Source organism: Alligator mississippiensis, chromosome 13 (genome assembly GCF_030867095.1).
Source record: "Alligator mississippiensis isolate rAllMis1 chromosome 13, rAllMis1, whole genome shotgun sequence".
In the NCBI taxonomy this organism is placed as follows: domain Eukaryota; kingdom Metazoa; phylum Chordata; order Crocodylia; family Alligatoridae; genus Alligator; species Alligator mississippiensis.
In genome coordinates this window covers 6854700-6867754 of record NC_081836.1, presented here as the reverse complement: position 1 = coordinate 6867754, position 13055 = coordinate 6854700, and the positions used below count along the sequence as shown (strand labels likewise).

The 13055-nt window shown below is 44.6% G+C and overlaps 2 protein-coding genes across 4 annotated transcripts in view; one reads left to right on the top strand and one right to left on the bottom strand.

The window, feature by feature from the left end:
• The window catches only part of LRRC38 (leucine rich repeat containing 38), a 258878-nt gene that overhangs the window by 55973 nt on the left and 189850 nt on the right, over positions 1-13055 (bottom strand). The window lies entirely within an intron of this gene.
• LOC109286449 (arylacetamide deacetylase-like 4) lies at positions 7870-12475 on the top strand. Its single transcript, XM_059716562.1, has 3 exons — positions 7870-8077; positions 8428-8491; positions 10180-12475. Exons 1-3 carry the CDS (start codon positions 7879-7881, stop codon positions 10952-10954), a joined length of 1038 nt encoding a protein of 345 aa, XP_059572545.1. The 5' UTR covers positions 7870-7878; the 3' UTR covers positions 10955-12475.

The following is a 13055-nucleotide window of genomic DNA, read 5'->3' as shown; positions in this document are numbered from 1 at the left end:
AACAGCCAGGTCCCAGCCTGACCCGGCCACGATCCTGAGCACTGGCTGGGTGCCACTGCAGCCAGACTGAGCCGCGGTGGGGTGAGGGGCTGCCCCTGGAGCTCAGTCCATGCTGCACATGCCCAGTGGGCACCAGCGTGGAGGGGTGGCCAGGGCTCCTGCCCTGGGCCTGGAGGGCAGTGCATCCCGCTCTGGCCACTGCTCCCACTGCACCAGCTGGGAACAGAGCCATGGCTGCAGGGCAGGGTGAAGCGGGGGAGGCAGGCTCAGGGCCCCATTGAATTTTAATCTGCCCCTGTTTTTGCTTTGCATGTGATTTTCAAATGCATACCACCTATGCAGTTTCCATGCACAGAGGAGTTTAGGGCATTCTTATTCCAATCAGTGGGCTCTCTCATTTTGAATGGGGGAAGGTTTCCGAGTTTCATAGTTGGTAGGGTCAGAAGGGACCTGAGCAGATCATCGAGTCAGACCCCCTGCCATGGGCAGGAATGAATGTTTGGGTCATATGACCCCAGCTAGGTGATTATCTAGCCTCCTTTTGAAGACCCCCAAGACAGAAGCGAGCACCACTTCTCTTGGAAGCTGGTTCCAGATCCTAGCTGTCCTGACTGTGAAGTTACACCTCCTGATGTCTGGTCTGAATCTTCTCTCAATCAACTTGTGGCCATTATTCCTTGTTACTCCTGGTAGTGCTCAGGGAAACAGGGTCTCTCCTGTTCCCTGCTGGTCCCCCCAATAAATTTATAGACAGCCACCAGATCCCCCCTCAGCCTTCTTTTGTGGAGGCTGAACAGGTTCAGGTCCTGTAGCCTCTCCTCATAGGGCCTGCCCTGCTGCCCCCGATCATGCGGGTGGCCCTCCTCTGGACCCTCTCCATGCTGGCCACATCCCTCCTGAAGTGCAACGCCCAGACCTGGTGTTGGAGAAGATGGGTATCTGCAGTTATATCAGCTTTATGTAGCTTGTATTGGGTATGAGGATACATGGCATGAGCCCCAAGCTCTGAATCAGGAACTTGGAGCTTGAGAAGGTGCCAGTGAGGGTTTACCAGCCTAGAGCATCATCGTCTGTCCTAAGAAGAGGCGCCCTCTTCTTCCCTGGGGACAGTGGTATATTTGGAAGTGTGGTAAGATGATGGAAGAGAAGACGATAAATGTTTCTGAAAAGGGAACTCTAAATTTTCTCAGATCTCACTTCGAGGGGATGATTGTGGCTTCAGATTTGGGAGGAAGTCAGAATTTGACTCTTTCAAGTCGGACATCTTGATATTTTGCTTAACAGTGTCCAAAGGAAGAGGGTTCTTCCTGAAGGCTACTGTGTCTGAAGCGTAAGTAGGCTTGGCAGGATTCAAATGTACTGATAAACATTGATTTCATTTCACACTTAAAGCTGGATGGAAAAATATTTCCATCAACAATAATCAACATTTATAGAAAGGGGACTGTAACAGGAAAACCTTAGCCCTGTTACTGGACAGTGGAGAAAGAGAGTTGGAGGGCAGAGGGGTTGAAGAGGAAAACAGTGGGGAGCCTAATGACTGCTTAGTTAAGCAATTAGCTGCTATTCCATCCTAATGACACATCAATTAAGTAACGAACTGCTCACACCCCATGTTCCCAGAGCTCCGGGAGTGCCACTGCCCAGCTTCTTCCGGCAGAATGAACAGAATGATATAAAGCAGGAGTGATTCATGGATTTATGGATATTTACTTGTTATATCCTGACGTGATTTTATAAAGCTTTTAACAGTGTACTGTCATTACTAAATTGTCTGCCCCCAACACCCTGAATTTGCACAATCCTGAAAATTGTAATCAGTAATAATCAAAATAAATGTTTAAACCCCGCAAACCCTCCCCTGCCCTGATTCATAGGTTCATTAATAGATCCATAGATGTTATGGGCTGGAAAGGACCCCTCAAGATCAGGTAGGACTTGGGCAGGAAAGACTGCTGGGGTCAGATGATCCCAACAAGGTGGGTGTCCGGATGTTTTTTGAAGATATCCAGAGTAGATGATTGTACCACTTGTTGGGGAAGTCTATTCCAGACCCTGGACACTCAAGTTGTATAGAAGTTTTTCCTTATGTCTAATCTAAAGTGGTCTTCTTGTAATTTATGGCCGTTAGTCCTAGTCTTCACCTGGGGAGCCCTGGTGAACAGATGATCTCCCCATCTCTGATATGCACCCTTTATATATTGATAGGCTGCCACCAAGTCCCCTCTGAGTCTTCTCTTCCCCAGGCTGAACAGACCCATGTCTTTCAGTCTCTCATCGTATGGCCTGCTCTCCATACCTTTAATCATAGGCGTAGCTGTCCTTTGGACTCTCTCACGCTTCTCCACATGCTTCCAGAAGTGCAGTGCCCAGAACTGGATGCAGTACTCCAGCTGCGGCCTCACCAAGGGCAAGTAAAGCATGAGGATGATATCTTGAGTCTTGTTTGAGATGCATTGGTAGATGCATGCCAGTGATTTGTTTGTTTTGCCAGCTATGGCATCACATTGGTGGCTCATGTTCATTCTGTGGTCTATCAAGACCCCCAGGTCTCTTTTGGTTGCAGTGCTAGTAAGTGTAGCACTGCCAAGCCTGTAAGTATGTTGTGGGTTGTTTCTCCCCAGGTGGAGCACTCGATACTTCTCAGTGTTGAACATCATCATGTTTTGATCTGCCCACCTTGCAAGCCTGTCCAGGTCAGCTTGTGTCCCCAGCCTATCCTCCAGCATGACCACAGTCCCATAATTTGGTGTCACCTGCAAACTTTGCCAGTCCATTTTTAACACCTGAGTCCAAATCATTAATGAATATGTTAAAAAGTACTGGTCCGAGTACTGAACCCTGAAGGACGCCACTGGTCACCAAGTGCCATGTTGACTCAGTTCCATTTATTATTACTCTCTGGGTCCTTCCTCGGAGCCAGTTTCCTAGCCACCGGACCATTGGGTTATCGAGGCCGCAGTTCTCCAATTTTACCATGAGCACATCGTAGGAGACCAAGTCAAAGGCTTTGTTGAAGTCCAAATAGGTGACGTCAACCTCATCTCCCTTATCCAGGCAGCGTCTTACCTGATCATAGGAGGAAATGAGGTTGGCTAGGCATGACCTGCCCACAACAAAGCCATGTTGGCTATCTATTAGGATGTTGCCTTCCGTTAGCCTATTGCTAATGGATTCTTTGATAATTTTTTCCAGGATTTTTCCAGGGATTGAGGTCAAACTGATTAGCGTGTAATTCCCTGGATCCTCCTTCCTTCCCTTCTTGTAGAAAGCACCACACTGGCCCTCTTCCAGTCTTCTGGAGCCTCTCCTGAGCGCTACAAGTTCTCATATAGTTTTGCCATGGGTTGTGCAATGACATCAGCCAATTTTTCAGCACTTTTGAGTACAGTTCATCTGGGCTTACTGACTTGTAGAAGTCCAGCCTCTCTAGATGTTCCCTCATGAGATCTTTGCCAACTGCTGGTGGGTGATCGGCCTCAACTTGATCTTCCTGTATCCTCTCAAGCAGGGTGGTACCCTTGGACTGGTGGACTACCGATGCAAAGTAATCATTTAGGAATTTGGATTTCTCCTGAGTGTCAGTTATCATCTGTCCTATTTTGTTCAGCAGGGATGCAATGTTTCCCTTATTTTTTCTCTGATTTCTTATGCATCTGAAGAAGGACTTTTTAATTCTTCTTGACTTCTGTTGTCAGTGTGATTTTGGTTTCCACCTTCATAGGTCAGAGAAAGGCTCTTGCTGACTGCAAAAACTTCAAACTTTCTCATTCTGCTCCTCTGCTGAGTTAGTCAAATAGGCCCAGTGCAAGACAAGAACAGGAGGAAAACCTGATAGAATATTTAAAAAAAGGAGTTGGGGGTGGTGGTGGAAATGAGAGCTTAGAAGAGATCATTTTAGTAAAAAGAAAATTGTTGCTCCAAAAATGAACACAAACCTGTCAGGTCCCACACCAAGTCCTCTTTGGCTTAGTGCTTATGCAGACAAAAGCCCCAGCAGTATTTATAAGCATGGACCAAGAGGTGCCAGTAAAACTGCCTAGTTGTCTTGCTTTGTCCTCCCAAAGCCCAGATTTCTGGACATACCCTGTATATACACAGAACTGTTCAAATGTTTAACGTTCCCCTTCTAGGCCTCACCGAGGTAGACCAGAATCTTTCCTCTGCTACTTCGATTGAAGAAAAGAGAGTGAAATCTAAACCCTACCATCTCTTCACCAATTACTTCCCCCAGTTATTCTGCCCATGGAAGGAAAGAGAGAGAGGCTGTAAAGGTATAAACCAGGATGGCTGTTATTTCGTTGGTGGTAGAGCGCTCCATTGGAGGTTGCTGGTAACACACCTTGTATTCCAACACATTTCTGGGCCTTGGGAACTGATTTGTGTACTGTCCAAAGAGTTCATGAGGAATATTGATGAATATTTCTCATATTGAACTTCACCGTCAGATGCCAGACACCATGGATTAAACACAGAAGATAGTTTTCATGACTTATTATAATATAACTGGCATTTCTTCTAACCTCTCAAGACTCCAATGCTTTTCGAACTGAGTAGTTTTCATCAGTAGTGGTACTCGGTCTTTTGGCCTCGTGGGCCAGAAGAGTAATCTGAGGACGGGTTGTGGAATAGGATCAGGCATCACGCCACTAGCACCTACCAGGATCAGGCCCTTACATTGCCTTTGCCCACTGATATCAGGCCCTGAGGCCCCGCACTGCCGACACCCAGCACAGATTCCTGTCTTCAAGATGACCAAAGATACTGTTGGGAAATCAGTTCATTAATTCCCAGCTTCAAGACCGTGAAACATCAGAGGACCAGTTTCAAGCAACTAACAAAAACATCTCTGTTGTCACCTATAAAATTCACAGACTTAATACAGGCAGAGGGCGGGGCAGGGCGGGGCAGGGCAGCACCTTAGTTCAGAAATGAATAAGCTTTCATAGGCAACAACCTACATCTGATCCTATGAATTGCACTGCCTATAATTGAGGCTTAAAATAATTTAGGACATTGCTGTCTCTCTTTCACCTTTGAAATAATTAAGAGGCCTTTATTTATGCAGATGAGGGGAAGCATGTTCTTCCTACCACAACCTGAAGGATTACCTTTTACCAGGGATCCTCAGGACCAGAAACAACAAATCAGAGATCGGAGACAGTCAAGTCCCTGGGTACCTTTGTCTTGAGCTCAGTGAAATGCAGGGCACCCTACTACTCGGATTAACCCTAGCAGCTTTCACTGCTGTCATGCTGGGGGGCCTGAGGACACTTTTTTTCCAGCTCTCCAAACTAGAATTCCCTCCTGGAGTGGATCAGCCTGGAAGGTACCGAATGTTTGCTGCTCTAATAACAACCATATATACTGTGGTGAGTTGACCTGGCCCCTGCGGGTCCTGTGTACTTTCTAAGAGAGGTGGGGAATTAGTTGAACTAGGGTTATCTCTGAAGTGAGTATAAGAGGCTGCTTTTATGCTTCCCAGTGAGCTCTGTCAGACCATGCATGATATTACAAAGTCAAATTTTGCCTGGCTCCCATGTAGGTACATATTGTTGTGGGAATATTGGCAACCCCGGGGCTCAAAAAACCATGAATCAAGCTCCCCAGCCATCATATCACCTTCAAAATCAGTAGGCTAGTGCCATGCAGCGTTAGCAGAGTTGGGCGTGCAAACACGATTCTCATAATAAACCCAGAGCTTTCAAAAAGTAATCGATAGTATTAAAAACATTTCTGATCTGTTGTAGTCTTAGGTTCTTTGCAACAGAAAATTTCTATTATTTGCGTATAGTCAAAAATGAGGGAAAACAAAGACCTGGCATTTTCCGAGGGGCACCTTGGGTCTGAACAGTTTCAGAACTACTGCCTGGGTTTTTAAGAAACAGATGGAGTTGATTTTATTCCCACTCATGGAGCAATGTATTTAGGATGCATTCAGGGTTTGATTTCAAGTGGCTATCTACAGACAAGAGACTGGGCATTCTTTAAAAATATTTAAAGACTACTCTTTAAAGAGTACACTTTAAAAATATTTAAGCCTTGAAATTCTCAGGGAATCTATCTACTGTCACTGCTTGATGAAAGCTCGAGTAGCCTTCCCTTCTGACTCCGGGCATTGCCTGCCTCCAAATGAGCTAGAATTGCACTCATATGAATACATTCATTTGCATAGCTGTGTGTGGGATTCTCCCAAAGATATCAGCAACTTGAAAATCCTGTTCTCTCTACATACCAAAGTACTGGTTTGATTGTGCAGCAGACAATTAGATACACAAATTAATGAGTGAGAGATGACACACAAACACACATGGAGTATACTATGCCAAAACTATATCTTTGGTTTTATTAGATTTCAGTTTAGTTTGATAACTAGAAAATACAGTTCTCCTAACCAATGTATCCATCTTTACATATAAGAAAGGGTTCTAGGAGTAGGTGTTATCAGAGTCGTAATAAGTTTTCATCACCACTGCACAGCCACAGCTATATTTGGTACCTCAAACTTAAGGAACATGGAAGTGAATTGATTAAATTGAAATGTAACAAAGGCAGACTGACTTGCTGCATAATTTAATTCACTTCAGTTTGGATCTTGTTCTTATTCACTAAGTCTATGAAAAAGAGCTTCATAACCTTATCTATTTGATTCACTACACCCCATATAGCTCCCACTTCAGGTCAGATACTAGTCTTGCTAAAAGGCAGCAAAGTGCAATTCTATTCCACCAGGCCCAAGTCCTGAAAAGCTATTAATATATCTACTCTTCAAACACACTGTCCTCTTACCTTTAAGACTGAGTCATAAAAAGAAGAAAAGAAAAGGAGGGCCCACACCCCTTTTGGCAGTACATACTTTTCTGGGACTCGAGCAAAGTGGGGATGGAATTGCACTTGTGCACCGAAGTCCACTAAGATGAAAATGGAAGATCTTTGGGGTAGGGGGCTGCCTTGTTTTACCCTATAAACAGTCTAGTATATTGTTGAAGGTGGTCCACTTCCACAACGTGCCTCATTATTCTCTGCGTAGCCAGCGTGCTTCGTGGTCTCAGAAAATAAAACCACCTGACAATTTAAGAAATGCATAACTTAGTTGTGTGCACACTATTATATTGGTGTTACTAACTAGAAATTCAGTCCACACGAGGGAAAAAAATCAGTCTGCATGCAGAATCTGAGTCAGTGAATCAGTGCGGACTCTTTGTGTCAGATCCTAATGCAACAGCAGAATGACTCTGGCTTTCAATAGGGATAGCTGATTTCTTTTTCTGCTTGTAAGGGTAGACACTTTCAGGGAGGATTTTTTTACATTGGCAAGATGAATTTCCTTCCCTGTTTAGAGACACTAGAGATGCTTGGATGACAAATTGATCAAGCATCCTTTCATTCAAATCCAGTTTCTTTAGGCATAAAGACAAAAAAATAACAATCCCAAACAACTAGCATTCAAATGCTGTTCAGTATCTTCAGGAAGATGGACTGAGATGAATATCCACAGGAAAAGCCAATTTAAAGCGGTTTTCTTTGTGCATTGCTTAGTATAGGACCAGATATCCTCTGTAGGCTTCATTCTCCCTTCAGGTCCCAGGCTAGAAAAGAGGCCCATGAATAAGGCTGTGTTTGGACCTGGGCAGGCTGAGCTCTACTCAGGGCTCTCTGTCTGGCACCTATTACCCCAAATCATCAGGCTGCTGTCGCTTCTCATTTCAATTGTCTCACTCTCCTGTTTGGAAGGAAACATTCCTTATTTTTGCTTTTGGAGCGTAAGATTTTCAAATGCACACAGTCCATGCAGTTCCCAGGCACTGAGGAGATTGCATCCTTCTTAATCTAATCTGCGGGCTCTCTCATTTTGAACAGGGGAAGGGCTTGGAGAAGATGGGGATCTGCCGTTTTCACACCTATATGCGCTATGTACTCCATAAGAAGAAACACAAAGCAGACCCCGAGCTCTTCATCAAGAACCTGCAGTTTGAGAAGGTGCCAGTGAGGGTTTATGAGCCTCGAGCCCCATCTGCTGGCCTAAGAAAAGGGATCATCTTCTTCCACGGAGGCGGTGGGGTATTTGGAAGTGTTGGTAAGATGCTAGAGGAAAAACCATGTTGTAAATATTTTGGAAAAGCTATCTCCAGATTTTACAAACCTGAAAGGGGGACACATTTGGTCTCACGTTCAAGACGATCTCTGATGGTTGCCCTTTTAAAGGAGACACATGCTGATACTCTGCCAGACAGATCTGCAGAAGAGGCACCTCCTTGAACATCACTGGCTCTTTGAAACAAAAGGTTAGCCTAGAAAAGGTGTAATAAAGAGAACACCGAGTATGAAAGGGCAGTATGTTCATGAATAGTATGGGGTATATATCCCAAAGATAAGATGGACTAGAACTGTCAGTCCTTAGCACCCATAAAAATACTTGTTTTTCAGATACTTATGAACACGTGTGCCAACACATTGCCAGAGAAAGTGAAGCTGTGGTTGCATCTGTTGAGTAAGTGAACTCTGCTCAGTGCTGTTATATGGAGGTTGCTTGCACTGCTTTGACTAGTCATTACCGAGAAAATGTCATAGTTTTCATTTGGCTCTTGCACCCAGGTAGATTAGGCTCAGCATAAAACAGTGAATCTAAGCATAATAGGGAAATCTTATACAATTAAAAAGGGAAGGGAGGAAGGCAGGAAGCAGAGGGAGCAGAGCTAGAGTTTATAAAAAATCATATTACTGAAAATGCTCTGTCCTGATCCAGTAATAAGCAAAATCTTGTCAGATATGGCCTTTGTACATGCCACGAAATTGGCCTTTAAAGTGGCTTAAATGCCCTTTTGCAGTGCTTTAATGGTGTTGCTGTTGGTGGTGTTACACTGCCAGCGGCGTATTGTGCTTTAACGGTGATGCTGTTTACACTGTCGGAAGTGTATTGCGCTTTAAATGAATTTGGTATGTGGCAAAATAAAACACCTCCAAGGTGTTTTAGTTTTCTGCCTAACAAAGTGCAACAGCCGCAGAGGGAAGCACCGAGCCCTGTGCAGCTCAGGGGCTGTGCATGCAGCCCGTGCAAGCAGGCTCTGAACATGAGCCTGCAATGTGATTCTGCAGCCAGTAAAGCGAGCAAAACGCTGGCCTGCATCCAGAGATGCTTCTCAAGCAAATCCCAGGACATCGTTCTCCCGTTGTACTTGGCCTTGGTGAGGCTGCAGCTGGAGTACTGCATCCAGTTTTGGGCTCCACAGTTCAGAGGGGATGTGGCTTGGGAAAGTGCATTGGAGAGACACACACATGATCAGAGGTCAGGAAAACAGACATAATGACGAGAGGCTGAGAGCTATGGGACTCTTCAGCCTGGAAAAGCGCAGGCTCAGGGGCGACCTGATGGCCACCTATAAGTTTATCAGCGGTGTTCACCAGGACCTGGGGGAACGTCTGTTCACCAGCGCGCCCCAAGGGATGACAAGGTCGAACAGTTATAAACTCCTGCAAGACCGTTTCAGGCTGGCCATAAGGAAAAACTTCTTTACTGTCCGAGCCCCCAAGGTCTGGAATAGACTGCCTGCCCACTTGAGCTGTGCCTGCCCACTTGATGCTTCACTTCGCAGCTGCAGGGGAGGCTGGTACTACCTTCTGCAGCTGCAGTGCCCATCCAGACTGCCCAGGCCAGGTGCCAGCAGGCGGGTGCTGTCTGGGGGACACCGCCGTGGAGGGAAGCACCGGTTCATCCCGCAGCTCAGGGACTGCTCAGCTCACCCTCCACCCCTGCCACCAGAGAGGCAGATAAGGATCAGGCCCCCCACACTTGTGTACATGCCATAGGGGTTTAGATCGGTTTCATTCTCCCTGAATTGAAGTGGTGTTTTTAAAAACCCACTGCTTCAACACAGAGAGAACTAAACCGAATGAAACCCTTGTCGGGTATACAAGCAGCCATACTCTGTCAAATACTCTACTTGGAGTGGTCTGACAAGCAAATGCCCGGTGGCATTTCTAGGCATCACTGCCATCATTTTTAGGAGGGTGCCTGTTTATGAAGTATTAACTAAGAAGTCTTCTGTGGAAGTGGCCGGGGGGGGGGGGGGGGGGGCGGTGGGAGGAAGTGGGTTTGCAGGACACAAAAAGATGAGATGGTAACATCACATTTCTATCAGGTTTCCCCACTTTCTAATCACATTCTCTTTCATACCTTAGGTATCGTTTGGCACCTGAGCATAAGCCCCCAGCCCAGTACGAGGACTGTCTCACAGCTGCCATACACTTCATGAGGAAACCAGAGGACTACGGAGTGGATCCGACACGTATTATCACAGCTGGGGACAGTGCTGGAGCCTACCTTGCTGCTACCGTTACTCAAACACTCTCAAGTAGGCCAGACCTTCCTAAACTTCGTGCTCAGGTTTTGATGTATCCATTTATCCAAGCCCTTGACTTCAATTTACCATCGTATCAACAATACTGTAGGATCCCGCTATTGTCCCAAGAAGAAGTTATTTTGTTTGCTTTGCAGTGGCTGAAAGGGAACTCATCAATTTTGAAACCTGCTCTAGAGGGTGCCCATATTCCTCCAGAAATAAGATTGAAGTACAGGAAATGGCTGAGCCCTGACAACATCCCGAAGGAATTTAAGGTTAAGGGCTACAAGCCACATTTTCCCACTGAGTATAGAAAAGATATCTATGAGCAAATTAAACTAACATTTGATCCACTTACATCCCCACTTTTAGCTGAAGAAGCCATTGTTTGTCAGCTCCCTGAGACTTTCCTTATGACCTGTGAATATGATGTGCTTAGGGATGACGGGCTCTTGTATAAGAAACGACTGGAGGACAGTGGTGTCCCAGTAACTTGGTACCACGGTGAAAATGCTTTCCATGGAATTATTAACCTGTTTGATAGTGGCGTGCTGACATTTCCAGCTGGAAAAAGGGCACTGGACAACATTGTAAGCTTCCTGAGAGGCTTATGAAAAACAACTTTCATTTCTTTGATTATTACCCTCTCACAGAACGCATAGAAATAAGGCTAAAATGGATCTCAGGAGGTCATCTAGTCCCACTTCCTGCTCAATGCAGGATTCTCCATGTCAAAACCATTAGCAAAATGTTTGTCCAGTGCCTGGACTTCCACAACCAATGCACCTTTTCTCTTCCAATATTTAACCACCTATCCCACCGACTTGGAATGTTTTTTGTAACATTCATCCTAACATCTCCCTTGGTGCTATCTAAGCCCATTTTTACCTGCCCTCTCCAGATACAGAACATGTGACCACTGTCCTCTTTAGAAGAATGTTTTTTTCTAATCAAAGACCATTCAAATTCCTCTGCCCCACTCCCAGTCTTTTCCTCTCCACACTATATAATCCAAATGCTTTTGTCCTTTCTTAATATGTCTTCTCTTCCCTGTTAATTCATCCCTGGATGCTGTTACCCTTTTTTTTTTAATCAATACAGCTATGCCAACTGATATTCAGCTTGTGGTTCACCATAGGACCCAATGGTGATAAGTGTAAAGTAGTGCACATAGGGAAAAATAACCTCGGCTCTACATACCCACTGCTGGGCTCTGACCTAGGCGTCACACCTCAGAAGGAGGAGAACTTGGAGTCAATGTAGATAGCTCCCTACAAACACTGGTGCAATGTGCATTGCTAACCAAAATAGCCAATAAAATGTTGGACATCCTTCAGAAGAGAATTGAAAACAAAATGGAAAACAACAGTATGTCACTACGTATGCCGACATGTTGAACACGGCAAGCAGTTCTGGTCTCCCTGTACTCTCCCTCAAAAGCATATTCTATTTTCCTTGTTGGAGACTGGATTTTGGGCTAGATGGACCATTGGTCAGAACAAGTATGGCACTTTTTATTTTCTTATGTCCTTCTTCTGCAGTACGCCAGCAGAGCTAGTTGTTCCCTTATTGAAGTTATGCAGCTACTTGTTTTGCCTGGAGTGCAATGCTTTACAATTGTCCTTACTGAGTAATACCAAAGTATCCAGGTCATTTCAAACCCTATCAGTAGCCTTCCAAGTGTCCACTACAGCCAGCTTGGAGTCATTTGTAAGATGACTAACTATGCAGTCCATCCCATCTGCCAAATCATTCATGACACTATTAAACAGGACTGGGCACGGGCCAGATGGTTGGGGATCCCCACTAGATACCTCCCCCAGTTAGACATTGAATCATCAATGACTCCTCATTGAGCATGGTTGTGTAACCAGGTGGGCTGGTTACAGAGGCTTTACCTACTGCTTATCTGTTGCCTTTATTTATGCCTCAGAAATTAAACCATATCAGTAAGATACACTGTTTCTATGACGAGATGTCATGCAAGATACCAATTGATGCTGAAGTTTAGAGGATTGTGTGAAAACCCTTTCTGCTGATGGTTATCATATGCAATAATATAGTTGTCTATTTTATGATTACTTTTCACTTTGCTGCAAGTACTTGCCTTTATCTGTATCCATAAATATTAAAAATCTGTATTTGACCAGTTTAACACATTTGTTGTAAGTAAGGCTTGAGACATAGAGTGTGTTTGCCATTGTATGCCTATCTACATTTGCTTGACATTAAAAATGTGAAAACCACCTACATCATCACATTATGATGTAGGTGCTATGGTATACCTTTGTAGCATCAGAATCGAAGATTGCAACTTACAGCAATAGTTGTGAAATATTTTTTAAAGTACTCGCTCTCTTTTCTTCTACATCTGTAAAGACTCATCATGGATGGTGGAATGTTTTACACTTCAGTCCACAATTTTAAGTTGCTTTCCTTCAAAAAGAAAAAAAGGAGTAATCAAAGCTTTTGAGGAATGTAATATATTCACATAGCACATACTTACATCTGTGCTACATCTATAAATAAAATGAAATATCTATTCCTTACTATGACATACTGAAGATGTCGATCCACACACCGTTCATTGCCAGACTCAGCGTTCCAACCCATAGCGTGACTTGGAACATCTAATTTCATATTTATTACACTAGGAAGTCATTGACACTTGATCCCCAGGGACTCATTTGGGATGTAGGATGCAAGATTCAGGTT

Bases quoted from the DNA above. Each gene is read 5' to 3' on its own strand.
- LOC109286449 (XM_059716562.1), top strand. From the start codon at position 7,879: ATGGGGATCTGCCGTTTTCACACCTATATGCGCTATGTACTCCATAAG. The intron at 8,078-8,427 runs GTAAGATGCTAG...CTTGTTTTTCAG, and splicing joins TGGGGTATTTGGAAGTGTTG to ATACTTATGAACACGTGTGC. The intron at 8,492-10,179 runs GTAAGTGAACTC...TTCATACCTTAG, and splicing joins GCTGTGGTTGCATCTGTTGA to GTATCGTTTGGCACCTGAGC.